The sequence below is a fragment of the Gavia stellata genome, chromosome 16 (genome assembly GCF_030936135.1).
Source record: "Gavia stellata isolate bGavSte3 chromosome 16, bGavSte3.hap2, whole genome shotgun sequence".
Classification (NCBI taxonomy): domain Eukaryota; kingdom Metazoa; phylum Chordata; class Aves; order Gaviiformes; family Gaviidae; genus Gavia; species Gavia stellata.
The window spans coordinates 9,296,387-9,312,958 of record NC_082609.1 but is presented as its reverse complement, the minus strand read 5'-3'; the positions used below and the strand labels follow the sequence as shown (position 1 = coordinate 9,312,958).

Here is a 16,572-nt window from a genome sequence, read left to right as displayed (position 1 = left end):
GATTCTTTTTTCCAGTAATATATCCCCTTGGAAGTACAGAAGACCAGAAACAATACCCCATGGGGTGGGAAAACCTCTTGTTTTCTTCCATAGTGCTTGTTAGTTCTTAGGCAAATAAACCAATTGCTGCCTTGAGTCTAGCCTTGTATGCTGAAGTTTTATTTTCTAAATTACCTGCAGATATACAGATGTTCTTTTGAAACATGACACTTTTTTCGTAAGAATTCTTAAACTCTGTCAATCCTTGTTTCTCCAGTATTCAGAAAGGTTGATGCAGGTAACAATGGAAAGGAAGCAAAACTTTTAGTACTCCTATAAAAGGATGCAACAGTCATGTTTAAAGGCAACTTCCCCGTAAAGGTTTACTTTTGTAGTAGGGTATAATTCAGATAGTGTCAAACTATCAGTACACTATTTTATTGCCTTAAAGAATGTTGTTCAAAAAAAATCCCATACCACGAAAACCTCAAGGCAAAGAAAAAGAACGTGTATCCATACTTTGGTTTCTGGAAGTTGCAACTATGTACTTCCTTTGCAGAACTTTTTTTTAATTATTTAGTACAGTGCTAGCTATAATTTTTATATATAAAGTCATTCTGCAATTCTCAGATGAAGCACTGCAATTTTGCTATTCTGAGCACAGTAAACACACTTAAAAGGGAACATTAATCGGTAATGTTTCTTTTTCTCTTTTGTTAATGTGACCATTAAAGAAAAATAAAAAACAGGTCTCCTGAGACAGTTTGGAAGCAGTACAGGTTGTCATACAAAACTGAGTATTGTAATATTTGTCCTGCTTTCTGGCATATATGTTTAATTTCTTTTCTCAAAAGCTTTTAGACATTTATTTTGCTGTAGATCACCAAAGACTCACTTTTTTCATTCTTACATTAGTGAGATTAATCTCTACCAATTCTGTAGCAATAGCTCCATTGATCAGACTTCGATGGTTGTCAATCACTTCCTCAACCAACAGAATGTGTATATGGACTAGGCGGACTCTGTATTGATGATGAGAAATACATTGCAGCAGGTTTTCAGAGACTGAGTCTTAGTTGTGATTGTCCGGGTCTTAGATACTTTCTACATGCCTCTAAAAGGCAAGGTCATTCCACACTCCTCTGAGGCTTGTAGGATGGTTGTACCATGTGTTCCATGCTAATGTGCAGATCAGTCTTCTGTAGGGGCTTGTGTTAAAATCCTGTGGTTAGTGGTCCCCTCTGATGCATTTGTGCACATAGGTGGGCTATCTGCAGAAATCCAGAACTGGAACAGCAGCCTGTGGTTGCACGTCAGGGTTGAAGTCCGTGGAAGGGTAAGGTTAGGTGATGCCGTTTGAGCTCACTTGTCTGAGTAAGGCTGGCTCAAGCAAATGCCAGTAGTCGCTAGGTTAGCCAGCAGCTATGGTATTTTTCTTTTAAAAATTAAAAAAGGGTGTGAGCATTTATATTCACTGAAGTTAATGAATTGAGCCATCCCCAGTGATGAGTAGGTAATATGCGTAGAGGAAATGATACATGCAGTGTATTCCAAAAAGCCCACTATTGTTAACAGAGAACAAAGGCTACCCTCCAGAGTATATTGCAGTTACTGTCATATTCCCACTGACAAAGGGGCAGCCTTTCTTAAATTTCATAGTTTTAGTATGCTAATGCATTATTAAAATAGAAAAACCTTCCACTTTCAACTATGTTGCTAAGGGAATTACTATTTCAAAATACGTTTCAATATATTTAAGCTTTCTCTACAGCAATTTTCACTGTTATGTACAAATCTTATCTTGATGATAACAGGCAACACGATTGTTGGTGGGAGGCAATTGGTTTGTTTGTGAAAGACTTAAAATATAAAAGTAGAAAATGTAACACATTAAACAAATATTACACAGTGACATCTAAAAAGTTTTGCCTAAAATGGTGACACTTTTGTTCTTTTACATTTTAAGAATTAATCTGTGTTCTCTGATAGAAAATTAATAGTATCATTGTATTGCATAATTCTTTTTCCACAAGCATTTTAAAGACTATAAAAGCCTGTTTCTCTGGAAAGGGAAATGAGTTGAAATAGGAATGGAATTCTTGAAATCTGAAAGATCGTACCTGTATTTGGTTCACTGCTTTCTGTCTCTTGGTGTAAGTACTGAGTAGACCTGCCAACTTAACTTTTTGTTGCTGAAGTGTTACGTAATGTGTGGGAGAGTTCCTGTCAGAAGGTAATTAAATGTACTGGATTTAAACACTGATTTCCTATTATCCTCTGCTGTGGACTTGCAGCTGATGTTTAACAAAATAACTTGCTTTTCTTCATCACTTCTGTACAATAGGTGCAATGCTCTGCTATGCAGATGTATTATGTAAGGGTAAAACATTTCCTTTCTCAAATGTAGGAAGAAGCAGTGTTTTTATTATGAACCATTGCTACAAGGAACTACAGTAACCAAAACTCTTGTGGCTTAAGCCAAATGTCCACTTAAGTAACTGAGAAGTCCATCACCAACGGTATCCTATCACGTTTGTTTTTCTAGTGACAGTGATGAGGAAAAATCAAGAAGAGGTAAATCTCCTAAAGCTGAATTTAAAGATGAAGAGGAGACTGTGACAACAAAACACATTCATATTACACAAGCTACAGAAACTACCACCACTAGACACAAACGCACAGCAAATCCTTCAAAAACCATCGACTTGGGAGCAGCAGCACATTACACAGGGGATAAAACAAGTCCAGAACAGAACATTGCTGCTCATAATACACAGCCGACGGCAAAGGTGAGACAGCAGAACACAATAAAACATGACTTTGGAAACAGTTTTCTTCTAACCTCTGAGACAATTTCTAGTTTAAGGTAGAATTTTTGTTATGCAGCCTTCAAGGGAACTATTTTATCAAAAATGTTTAATTGGGGTTTTCAGAGGCAATGGAACAGTTTAATTACAGAATGCTTTTTTGTGTGATTGCTTTAAGACGTAGAATTTTTTAAATGTAGTCATTACCATGTTTTACCCTCTTCAGGAAAGCAAAGATAAAATCTTGGCCTGAAGTGTGAAGGATTCGCTGAACCTGCACACTTACTGACAAGTTATCAAGTTCTTCAGTTATCAGAAAAAAACCTGAGCCACTAGCTGCTCACTATTTGATTTGAAATTTAGCCAGGTTCCAGTGATTGTTGGCTTCAAAGACATTTCTGCCACCTCTCCAAAACAAAACAAAGCACCAAAAAAAACCCCAGAAAACTTCTCAATGTCATTTAAGATAAATGATGACATCATGAGATGAGATCTACTGTGTGATTTCTTCTTCAGGCTTCTGTACCCTCTGGCAGCAAGTCATCTAATGACCTGGTTGATCTGTTGTTTGATGGAGCTAGCCAGCCAGTCTCAACAGGTAGGCACATCTTGGTTTTATTTTCTTAATGTATATTTTGAACCATTTCTGAGGATAAACTTGTTTGTTATATAGATAGAATAGTAGATAAATTGAGAAATGAATACTCAAAATTTCGAGCTGCCTAGAACCTTTTGTAGCAAGGTACTGTATGTGCTATTGCATGCGACTAATAAATGTTAGCAGCACAAAGATTAATTGCCAGATCAGTCTGTCAGTAACTGTGTTTGTAATGCAGTTATTTATAATTAACTCTAAAAGCAAGTGCAATCCATTCACATTCAAGCATTTCTTATAGTGCAATTCAAAGGCTACACAGCTGGAGATGGATGATCTTCGTATAAGCTTTCATCTAAAGTATATGGCAAACTTGTTTCTTTATCATATTTTGTCTTGGCACTTGGTTGATCCCAAGCCCAATACCAAAAAGAAATTGCTGCCTAAAATTATTCATTTTAAAACACATCCCTTCACTCTTTAAATATGCAGTTGAATTTTAAGTCCATTAACCTTCATATGGACTTACCCTTATGCTCTCAAACTGCAGTTTCTTTTTAGGAGTGTGTTAAATTTCAGTGCGTTGCATGCAGGGTTGATAGAGGAGTTCAGGGTTTTGGTGGTTTGCTTTTCAAAACCTGAAACTTTAAAGACTTGTTATTGTGCTTACAGGTTCTTAATATTGACAGGTTTGATTGTGGCTAGCATGGAATAGAAAAAGGACTTCCATGCACTTCTGGTCTAATGGCACAGTTGGGAGAGAGTTAACTGTGGGCAGAATTTTTCTTTAAAGATCACTTTGAATAGCAAATAAAACATAAGCATGTGCCTTTTCATAGATAGAAACCTTTCATGTAACTTCTCTCCATTACAAGTGAGCAACTTCTTTTTATTGTATGTGGGATCATATTCACATTGTTTGTAGAAGTGTGTCTGTGTATCCTGGGAACGACAGATACTCAGCTCCAGTCTTTGTTTTAAAGACAATGTAAAATCACATGGGACTGTACAGGAAAATGGCAGTCCAGAGTGGCTGGAGGCCCACATGTGTGGCTGGCACGGTGGCTGCATTCATGCATATGTAAAGACTGCTTTTACTCATTTCTGTCTGAAGTTATGCCACGTCTGGGTGTATTGTAGCGGGAACCCCTGTAGTATGTCACACTAGGTATTTTTTATTATAGTGTATGAGCAAAGCCAGTATTATGAGCACTCTGAAACACAGTTCCTTTCATCACTAGCCTACCAAAATGATACCTCTCTAAGTATTTAATAGAATATAAAATACATCAAAACTCCATTGGAGGGGAGGGAGATTGTCATGGTAATTTAGTATGAGAGATCTGTCTCAGTCTTTTCTTCCTTATTTCTTGTTTCTTTAAAACTTTGTGGACTTTTATTTTTGGGAAAGTAGATGAAGTTTATATGTCTGTTCTGAAATGTGTGTTAATTCCTAATGGTTAAGAAATGAAACTCATTTCATGCATCTGTTCTTTTATGCACAAATGCCCCCAAATTTAAGGAACAACTTATTTTGTGTCATTTTCTATTTTATTAACGGTATATACGAAGGTGTTCATTGTACGTTGGAGTTACCACAGTTCTGTGGCTTCCAGTAATATGGCTTCCATATTACAGTGTATTTGAATCTTTCATCAGTTTGTTCTTTGCTGTAGTAAGCCTTTCTTTTTGCCTTTTTTCTTCGTTTTCCAAAGCAGCATTTAGAAATGGTGTTGAGAAGAGGCGTAGTACCAGCTGGTCCGGCTAAATAACCTCTTTGCTGACCTGGGAAGGCAGATGGAAAGGGTTCATTTGTAGTGACAGATCTCGCATGGGAATCTTTGAGGATAGCTCATGTTGAGAAGATTAGCACTGTCCTTCACGTGCAGGTCACTTGTTATGACCACTGTTCTTGCAGCACAGGGTGTGGGAACATTCCCAGTGTCAGGCAAGACACAGGGAAAGGGTCAAACACAGCCTTTGATCTATCCTGTGAAGGAACTGTCAGGGAAGTCATGTGAATTCAGGGAACTCAGAATTTGCTTATCTATGTATTTTCAGGTGCAGAGATGTGGAAGAAGGTTGCTGAGGCTTGGGGGGGTTACACATTACTAAAGCAACACAATTTGTATGTGAGGGGGACAGTTGGTTGCCATAAAGGAGCAATCTGTTTGAGAAGACACAGAATCTGTGGTTAGACCTGCTGGAAGTAATTTTTTTGGTGTTACTGCAGATGAGGTTCTTTTAATCTTAGCTTGATGATACCTTTCTTTAGAGAGTTACTGCATTCAGCTTAAGCTCTGCCACCTCTCTGGAACTCAGTTTCATTTGAAAAAAGTCAGCAGAGGTGGAGGAAAAGTTGACTTGACTGAAAATGTTAAGGGGTTATTTAGGGTTTGAACCTAGTTCTGTTTTTAAAATTAAATTAATCCCTAGATACTTCGTCAAACAGCACAGGAATAATAGGCGTAGCATGAGAGCATTGATTTTTTTGAGGATGTGGTCGAGAGTATGTCATCTGTGTTGCTCATTCTGATATAAATCCTCAAACCATTAACCTGTTCTGAACTCTGCGAGAACACTTGTAATGAAAAAAATGATTTGAAAATGTTCATTGCAGTAGGCAGAGTAAACATGATCAGAACAGTTTTTTAGCTTGATACTTCACTGGCTCATCTTACCCTTTTTCATTCTCAGGTTGCATCCAGTATAAAACTTGTATATAAACATATGTAAGATGCTTATTAGATCACTTCAGCATTTGCGTTGAAGAAATTTCTTAACTGTGTGTGAAATCTTCTCCCTCTTGAAAAGGTGGCAAAAGGATTTCAGTAGTGCTATATTTCTGAAAATTCAAAGACGCCATCCTTGCATTGCCTTCTCATGTTTTATCATATGCTACACACTCAGCAAGAAAAGACATTTCCCCTTGGAAGAACAGTTGCCTTCCTGGCAATGTCTACAGTAAAATAACATTAAAAAGAAATACAAGTACACATGTATTAGAAAGTGAATGGTTCCTTTTATTACTGCTAGCCATTTATTAAAAAGGAGATGGTTCTAGTTTAATTAACCCAGTTGAGAGCAGCAGATGGGGCAGAATGTCTTGCAGCGATAAGACAATTCAGAAATGGCACCAGATGTTGGAAGCTGTCCCTGGTGGTGTTTGAGTGCAGCACAGATGTTCCAGTCCCACCTGGCTAGTTTCTAAGCACTGCAGGCTAAGCAGCTGTGATGTAACCTATATAATGTACGCATAACACTAAAAGCAAAATAATTGAACTGCTGCAGCTTCTTCTAAGGGTGGGACTGCTTGGAGGTGAAATCTTTGAGGACAAACAAATAAGGTCATCTTCTTAGCTTTCTCAGGTCAGTGGGATACCTGCTTACAAGCAATAGTAAGGATAATTTGAGGAATTTTTTTAAACTGCTTTTTTGTTTATTTAAAAAAAAGCAGCTTTCCAGTATGGTACTTAAATCTTTCTTCTGGTTTTATCTTAGCTGTATTTTTAGTGAAAAATTGTTATTATGCTGTATTCAGAAGTTTATAATTTATGTGCTGCATGCAAACGTCTGGTTGGGAAACGTAATGTTCCTGCTGTAGAAAGGAAGCAAACTTATAAAAAAATGAAGACAAATGCAAGCTCTGTCCTTGAAATCCCAATTCAAGATCCTTGCAGAATCATTCATGCTTTAAGTAACAAAAAACCTAAATATAAGGCGACATGTAATTTTCCATAGTAAGCATAATGAATTGGGTTTTTTACAATAAGAATGTTTGGGGTTTCTATATTGTACTTCTAAAGTTTTAGTTTTACAAACTGCCAAACTAGTAGCATCCCTCACTAGTTAAAACCTTTTTAACCTTTTTAATATCGCTAAATTTATTTTTAGAGACAGCAAAAACCTGTGTCTTTTAGTTCTTCCCTAGGAAAACAAAATTGTAAGCTCTGCAAGGCAGTTGGAAATAATCCAGTTTATTGCTGCTCAGGCTTGTATAAATGTAGTATAGTGATGAACAGCAAAAACAGTGCCAACTTAGGGAGCAGAATCAATAAATCCATCTTGCCATGTACAGAACATACAGCTTTTCTTCATAAATCCCACATGCAGTTGTTGCAATGGATCTTTGCACAATCTTGTAAAAGCAGTGGTTTCCTTCTGTTTCTAGGTGGATCAACTGACCCATTTGGAGGATTTGCTGATTTTAGTTCAGCTGCTGCTTCAGCAAGTTTCCCATCATCGCAAGGTAGGATTAATTTACAGATTGAAATGCTGTTTAAGGGCAGGAAGAGGGGAAGCGATGCCACATGGCATTATTGAAAGTCATTTCCCTTTCCAGGGCAAACTGTGTTTATTTAACTGGACCACAAGTGCTATATTGAGTAAGGAAGAAGATAGCTACTGTCTGGCACAGCACATGTCTCATTGGACCTGAAGCTTTTCATGAACTTTATTTCAGAAAAATGTTAGTAGGACTTACACATATGTCCCTGTTCATCTAATAATATAAGCATATAATAAGACTTAAAACATAGCTCCAAGTCTAATTTTGAAATGCACTGAAATAAGATGTGACTTCTGGAGTGGAAAAGTAAAACCTGAAATAAACAAGTGTGGGTCTAAATGCTGGCTGAAGAGTGCAAACTAAACAGTTAAAAAAAAAGACCCCAGTGCATCCCACTTCTGCAGTTGTGGGCAAGGAGCTATTTTAATTGGAGTTCTACAGTGACAAATGCTTCAAGATGACAGTATTTGTGTTTCCAAAATGATTGGAAAATTTGCTGTAGTGATAGGACCGTTCAGATTATTAATCATCATAGTTTTATGTAAGGTTATTCAACCATTTTATTGGCAATAAAAAGCAGTCATTTTTCTAACACTTCAACTAACAGTTCAAGCTTTTCAGATACAGGTGAGTACTAATTATAAAAAGTTAGCTGCTCTGGTGGGATAAAAAGACTTGCATGAAGTGCTTAATAGTCTGGTTTGCTTGCTTGGGATAATGTTGTGAACTGAGAAGTTGTTAGAAGGGTTTTATGCTGTTTATAGTTTCCGGACATGTGCAAAACGTTCGGATTGGTCTTAAGAACTTTAATAATATGGGCAGAACAGTAAATTAAATGGGTAAGTTGAACAAAACCAAAAGATGGGATCATGTTCAATGGAAAATAGCAGGCCACCAGTGCTATAAAAATGAGTCCCTAAAGATGTTCTCAGCGCCCACACATCTCTAAGATTTTTTTTTTTTTAAAAAAAGTTCGTAATTGTTTAGAGAGACAAAATCATATTGGCCTTGTCAGATGGCATAATGCGGGGAGCCTGAGACAGGCTATTTCCAAAGCTTCCCGTGATGTCTGGGTTACTATTGGAAGGCCTTGTATGTTGGAGGGGAATTTAGTCAAGTTATATCTTCTATATACAGTACAACCTTGCCGATGGCTTTTGAAGTTGCATGGGTGCATTTGTGGGATGAAGCTGACCAACACTTTATTTTAGCTTGGCTGAATAGCAACTTGTTACAGTCTCCTTCTCTTTTAGGAGAAGCCTATTAAATAAAAGATAACTAGATCTTACTTAAGTGAGGCATGAACAAGTCCCTGCCAATCACAAGAGCAAGATTTTAGTAATGCTTGTTGGGACAGCGCTCAGTTTTGCCCTTGCCTGGTTGCATGGCATGCAGTTTAGAGCTATCATGTCCATACGGTTGGCTCAGTGCATGTGCAGTCATTTTGTGTGCAAACATGCAAGCCGTTATGTAGACATGGCCACCATTTGAAAAACGTTTCCCTTAAAATCAGACTGAAGGAAAAAAATATGCTGGGAAGCCACCTAAAGCAATCAAGTTCCTTCTGGTAGACTGTTTTCGGGAGCCTACAGTGCTACCCAGACAGGACAGTGCTGCATACAAACATGGAATGGAGGGAGCAGGCTGGCTATTTTTTGTGAAGTTAATTTGGGCAGTAGTGGTGTTCGTGACTGGGTTCCTCAGCAAGGGTGTAGGATTAAGTCCAGAATGAGAAAAGCATTGCAAAGAAGTTGATCAGCAAACCTACCTGCGAGCCAGCTTTTAGTAGCTTGTTTATACCTCTTCCTTTATTTTGCTGTGGTAGGAAAACTGTGCTGGGCATGGATTAGTTAATACACCTTTAATTTGCTCGGCAGGGAAGAACTGCTCTAATTTTTTTTTACAGGCTTTCTTAGTCAAAACCAAGTTGTTTTGCAAACACAAAGCTGCCTGCTATGCAAATAATTTGTGTGTTAATACAGTCTAAATTGATACAATCCTTTATCTGCATTAACATGATTAATCTATTCCAATCACCATTATGCAAGGGACAAGGAGTCCTGTGAAATGATTAATCATTCCTGAACAGCGTAAGCCCCTCTAGAAATCTCTTCCTTCTTGATTAATCATCTTTGAAGTTCTACTGAAGGGGCAAAACCTTATCCCTTTTACCCCCACTTCCATTATTGGTGTTCAATGCACAGGTCGGAACATAGAAGCAGCACACTCAGCATTTACTTATCTATCAGGAATATTTAAAGTAGGTTTTAATTTTTAATATGTAATACTAATTGAAACATTCTAATATAGCCCCTCTTTGAGGGAGATCAAAGGAAATGTTCTAGTAAGGCCCTAAGCTAATGAATATTTGTCCACTTCATGCACTGAAGTTGTTGGCAATACTTGGATTTTGTGAACACATTTACTCTCCTACTATTCTTTAAATTCTAGTGTATTGGTAAAGATGAAGATGACTAAAGGTTGAAGGCGTATTTTTGATAAATATTTACATGGAGTGTAAAAGACTACCACAGTTACCTTTTGAGTGGGTAGAATACAGTTGTAGAAAATTGCTATGCATGGCCGTTACAGAACTAGCCATTGTTATAGGTTAGGAAGTGGAAACTGGCACTAGATTCATCCACCCCAGCTTTACATGTTTGAGTCTTCATTTGCTCATCTAAAGAAATTCAAGGGATGATTTAACTGTTCATTAGAACTCAAAGTTCATTTCGCATGGCAAAGACATTGCTTGTGACTTAGCTGAAGTACCAAAAGTCTATCAGGGATATAATCAAAAAGCTGGCCTGTACAGTGGCCCAAACTTGGAACAAGATTCACTATGTAACAACTAGAGCTGTTTAAATGGTGTTGCTTTATTTTTAGCATCTCCTGTAGATGTTTTTGTAAGCTTTTCTTCCCCTATCACTCCTGTGAAGTAACCGTTTTCTTGTTAATAGAAAAACATGTGTTTCTAAAGGGAGATAACATCTCCTCCCATTTGACTCAAAGGTTATGACATGTTCACTGGTTTGTGTCTCTGGGCATCTGTGCTTCTGAAATACGTACCCTTGCAGTTGTCTACAAACAGCTTACACTGTTAGGCTCTTCGTGGTAAGATACAGAGAGCTGGAAGTTGCTGTGGTTTTGATTTAAATGCTTGTCTACAAAAACCCTGGTATATTGAAATGAAACAAAGTTTAAGTGATGAACTAACAGTTCAGCAAAGCTTCTGCTGAGAGAATTGTTAGATCCAAGACTGAATTTCTGCTTCAAGCCAAGGCATTTAGTTCAGGAATTACATTTAGAAAACTTGATGTGTTATATATAAGTGCTTCCTGGGATGGGAAGAAATTATTCCTTACCACCTTAAATAAGAATTCCCTGGCAACCTGCTTTCAAAGTTCTGGTTTTTATTCCCCTCAGCATTTTTTTATACAACGAGCTACTAATTGTACAGAAATGAATTTTGAACTAGTTGTCTTTGTTTTATTGTGATGGAATTTGCTTTATCAAGTGGTTCGTTCCTGACAACTGTTCTCTCAGCAAATATCAGAGCACTGAGATAAAAACTTGATAAATATTATCAAAAGTTCTAGGTGTTGTTTTGACTAGAGCCTCCAATCTACCCCTAAGTTATCTTTCGGTCATATTTCACCTAAAGAAAACCTGTCCCTACTTGTCTTGCATCCACAGGTGACATTATCAAACATCCTTCTTCTTTCTGTGCATGGGTGTTTCATATTTCCTTTGCTACCTTGTTAACGTTGTTGGAATATTCATGAGAGGGAATGATGTCCAGATGGAGGTTCTACCTGCGGATGTTAATCTGGACGGACACAGATCAGCTCTCATTTGTTTCAGTTCATGGAATATGGCATTTGTTCAGTGCCTTTCTCTAAGTCTTCTGCCTTTCTTCTCTCTGTCTTCCTTCCTCCCACACTGTTGCCTTTCCTTCAGGTACAGCAACAAGTGGAAATGGAGACTTCGGTGACTGGAGTGCCTTCAACCAAGCTTCTCCTTGTCCCAGCGCTTCATCTGGAGAGCTCTTCAGCAGCACAGCACAGCAGCCAGCTATAGAGCTCTTCAGTAGCTCACAGCCAGCTTCTGGCCAGCCTCCAACTGCTTCAAATTCTACTGATCTTTTTGATTTGATGGGCCCCTCTCAGACAACCATGACCTCTTCACAAAGTATGAATTTCTCTATGATGACCTCCAGTGCTGTGGGCATCAGTTTACCCATGTCAAGGTCACAGGTATGCTGCTATTTGTACAGTTTGATAATGATCTTCCTCAATTAATCTAAGAAAGTTTTGTCCAAAAAAAACCACATTTGCATAGCCTCCTAAAAAGAAAAGGTGTCAAATTTTCTTAAAAAGCCTCCTTTTATATGCTAGTCTTCTCTGACATGATCTTCATTGTTCTATGAAGTGTTGCTCTTTTGTTGAGGAAGACGAAATTGATGACATTTTAAACCTTAAAGCCATCCTCCACAGAATGTTACAGGTTTCCAGCCTCAAGTAGATAGAGGTGAGGACTGGTCTGTTCTCCAAAACATGGAGAAGTGCCTGCTTCAGTGGAGAGTGGTTTTGGAAACCTTAACAGGTCAACTTGGTGTTAGGAGGAAAAAATCAGTTAAGTTTGAGTTCAAAACTTGACTGCAGATGATCACTGTCATTCCACATAATGATATGGGAGCTTGATGCTAGCTTACAAAATACTTTTTTAACCCATTCTAATGGCATAACAGTACCTGGCAACACTGCTTTGGAAGAGCTGAAGTTCATGGCTAAAAATCTCATTGGCCTTTTATTGTCTTTTGTGGAAAATTAACACTACTTGTTTAGTCTTGATTCCTATTGGTAAATTGTTTCAAGTAGACCCCAACAAACTTTTCTTTTTTAGCCTCTGCAAAGCGTGAATACTATGATGCCGAAGCCTAACCCTCTTTATAATACAAGCACAGAGATGGTCCAGAAGAATGCAAGCAAAACTCTACCCTCAACTTGGTCAGATCCCAGTGTAAATATCAGTTTGGACAATTTAGTACCTGGGATGCAGCCTTCCAAACCCCAGCAGCCATCACTTAATACCATGATGCAGCAACAAAGTAAGTGATTATTGCACTGTTTTGCATGCATGCTGAGCCTTGTATGTGTTTAGGAGGTTGTCCTTGAGATGGAGCATTCTGTCAATTACTGTTTTGCTGTGTTAAATCATAACTGTTTCTTAAACTCCTGCGATGCTTTCCACACAAGTGGTATTCTCTAAATCAAGACTGACATGCTAGGGGGCTGGTATCTGCATGTTTTTACTGTAGAGTTTGCATCATTGCTGTGCCTTCATTTCAGGTTTTCTAATCTCTAGAACTTCTCTAGAATATGCATAGCAGCATGTATTGTTATAAAAGGCTTTTTAAAACTTCTGTAAAAGTTTTCTGAGTCTTCACACAGAAAATAGGGAAATGAGCGAAACAGTTTTTGGCCATCATATCTTTGTTCACAGCAGTTACCACATAAGTTTCTTAAAATACGTAAGCACCTTCAGCATCAGATTCTGATGAATGATTTTTGCATCCTATTCTCTTTTTTGCAGATATGCAACAACCTATGAATGTCATGACTCAAAACTTTGCAGCCGTGAACCTCAATCCTCAGCCTAACGTGATGCCTGTTAGACCCCAGACAAGCCCATTGATGGGAGGGCCCATTCCTGTGGGGATGGGAATGCCCAGTGTGATGTCAGGTACGATGGGAATGACCTCCATGGGACCCACGCCTATGATGAACCAGGGAATGATGGGAATAAACATGAACATGGGAGTGCCAGCTACAGGAATGGGTTTGACGGGCACAATAGGAATGGGGGTACCCAATATTGCTATGACCTCTCTGACTTCCGGGACTGTACAACCCAAGCAAGATGCCTTTGCAAATTTTGCCAATTTTAGCAAATAAAGATTGTAAAATAAATAAATAAAATGAAATTAAAATAAAATAAATGGGCAGACTGAATGAAGGATTTTTAGCTGCACAAATATAGCTGGGGAAGGGATGGAAAACACTGATCAATACTTTTTTTTTCTTTATCGGTTAAAGATACATAAAAAACCAAAAGCTATTTTCTAAATGTTGAAATAACTAGTGTTCAAATTCTGGAGAGGTGAAAGGTTCTTCTAAGGAATGCGTTAGATGATTTTGCAAAATAATTTGTATTGAGACCATCAAAAAACCTTTCCTACGTAGAAGAACCAATTTTAACTTTGAGATTTGATGGAAGACTGGAATGGGGGTTGGGTAAAAATGTTTGAATCTAATTTTATACTTTTCTTTTTTCTTGAAGAGCTTGACTTTCTTTTCCCCCTCTCCCTGATCGCTTTGTCATAACTGAATCATTCCTTTTACTACCACTGAGTTCACAATTGAAGTCACTCAAGTACTATGATCAGTTTTTTATAAGAATATATATTTTTGTCCAAAAATGGCTTACATATGTGATTATGGCTAATTCAAAGGGACCTGGAATGTATATATACTTTTGCTAATGTTCCAGCCGCACTGCTGTATTATCCAAATTTTTATTGTAGAAATCCTCTCTCAGCAATTTGGTGATAAACAGATTTTTGGGGTCTTAACATGCTTCTATTGTTATAACTGATATCCAGTGCAAGTCTGGGAGAAGCTTCATCCAAGACTGCTGGAAGGTTTCCTTTCAGAAAACTCCAGAAAATGCACTTTCTTGCAGTTCTTTTACAGTGGCCATTAGTGTCCTTTGTACCACCAACATCCCTATGGAGCCACTGGTTTATGGGATCGGCAGCAGTCAAAAGGCAAAAATATTTTTTTTTTTTGCATCATTACAAAAATAACAAGATGAATTACACTTAAGTTATGTAAATCTATAACCTTACCTAATCCAACAGCATTGGATCTTAGCTTTTATACAATATTTGGTGATTCTTTTGTGTAAATATGGCATTAGCAGCTGTGGAATCCAATAGAAGAGTAAAAAAAATATATATATTAATAAAGGAAGCCTGTAGCAGTCAAAGATTTTACTGATTTACTGAAAACAAAAGAATGAATTAAGGTTTTGGGGGTTTTTGGTTTTCCTTCTGTAATTCTGCATTTAAGTTCACATGAATCATGATTCTAGAATCTGGAAAACAAAGACATTGTTACATTCACAAGCTGGGAATATTGTTAAGAATAAGCACTATACTATAGGTATGAAATTTATTGCCTCCCTTTTCTTATGTTGGATTTCTTTTTTATTATTAAATTGATAAAACTTTGTTTCCATTGTATTCATAATGTTCTGTTATACATAACATTAAAATGTTCATTAAAATCAATGTTGGGCTGCTTTTCCTTTCATTCCATTTGACGTTTATGAGAGCATTTGGGAAAAAAAATAATTATAATTTGGGCAAAGTAATTTTTATAAATAATTTAAAATTGTTTAATGACTTCTTATCTGAAGCCTTTCCTATCTGGCCCTACTGTTAGGAATTAAAAATGAAGCAGGCAAGATATCCTGACCCGCTCCAGCCTTGCTAATGCTCCATCTACAACATTTCTAATTAGGCAGAAATTCATGTACTTCAGCTAAGTGGTAATGAAAAGTGATTCATTTGCTGAATAAGAGATGAGAGTGAGTGTAATTAGCTGACTGCGGTTTTTAATCTTTCAACAATTCAATGTGTTTAAATTAGTTTCAAAGAATAGGAGCTTTCAAGTGTTGTTACATCAAAGTAATCAAGGCAGACTTTAACGGCTGAGTAGGAGAGATCGCTCTGGTTCCTGTTCTGAAACCTTTAAACTTATTTGGAATAATCATCTTCAAAACCTCTAGTTCTAACAGATGGGAAGATTCAAACTGGTTCAATATATGCAAAATTGTGGTGGGAAGAAAGCTGGTTCCTGCGGGGGTAGATGGGTGGCAAGGAAAACTAAACCTGTAGTCAGTGTTGCTATCTTAGTTGTGCTGAAGGGGTGCAGTGCTTCTCAATAGTCTTTTAGAAGTTTTCTGGTGAGTAGGGTGAGTCTATTCACAATGCTGTCCTTTTAAGGTAGGTTTAGCTGGTTACATAGTTGGCTTTGAGTTGAAAGATCGTGTCCTTGTTTAGGTAGCTGACATCTCTTCAGAGGAACCAGTGATTTAGCTTGTAATCAAGAGATTAACTATAATGAAGCATATTTGTCAGGGGTTAGAATAACTCCAGTGGAAAACATTTAGTCAGTTTAGAGTGGATCTTTGTGGTTGTGTCCATTATATCTTAGTCACGGGTACATAGGCTTATGGAGCAGTTGTAGTACTGAACTGATTCACTGCCCCTACCATACATTGCTATCTTGTGGATCAGTTATGAAGAAGGTTGTATGGAGTGTGAAAAGAAGTTTTTTTCACCCAGCCAGATTGTCTGCAGGTGGATGAGAAGGAAGTCCTTTGAATCAAAATAACCATCAGAAAAGAAAATGCAGAAGGATTCCTTTGGAATGTGGGCCAGGTGCATCCCCTTGCATCTTCAGCCTGCAGTGATGAGAGCCTGTTGCATCCTATTCTCTCCCTGAGTTAAAAGACATGGATCACAGGTAGCAGTGCTTAGCAGAATATTGTTTACATCTTTAGATAAAGACTGAATATAAAATGGGTTGTGTTTGCTTAAAACAGTATTGTACTTGTTTTAAGATGGGTATCGTAAAATGTTTCCATCTCTGATATTTCAGGTAGGAGCAAAATCATGTATTAAAAATAGAAATTCTCTTCCCAGGTGAAAATACAGATGAGCTACTGTATGAATGATGACAGATCTGTATCAGCTGCTGCCTAATAGAACCTAAATGATGCTACTATGTTAGTTAGTACCACTCCTTCATTATCATGGTAGTGTCCAAAGTGCA

At 37.6% G+C, this 16,572-nt stretch overlaps 1 protein-coding gene across 1 annotated transcript in view; it reads left to right on the top strand.

Annotated features, from left to right (window-relative positions):
• Nucleotides 1-15,023, top strand: part of CLINT1 (clathrin interactor 1) — a 52,934-nt gene extending 37,911 nt beyond the window's left edge. The window contains exons 7-12 of the mRNA XM_059825250.1: nucleotides 2,525-2,768; nucleotides 3,303-3,384; nucleotides 7,553-7,630; nucleotides 11,630-11,925; nucleotides 12,575-12,779; nucleotides 13,265-15,023. Coding sequence (XP_059681233.1) covers nucleotides 2,525-2,768; nucleotides 3,303-3,384; nucleotides 7,553-7,630; nucleotides 11,630-11,925; nucleotides 12,575-12,779; nucleotides 13,265-13,626 — 1,267 coding nt within the window. The 3' untranslated portion in view covers nucleotides 13,627-15,023. The remainder of the gene's footprint in view (nucleotides 1-2,524; nucleotides 2,769-3,302; nucleotides 3,385-7,552; nucleotides 7,631-11,629; nucleotides 11,926-12,574; nucleotides 12,780-13,264) is intronic.
• The last annotated feature ends 1,549 nt before the right edge of the window (nucleotides 15,024-16,572 follow it).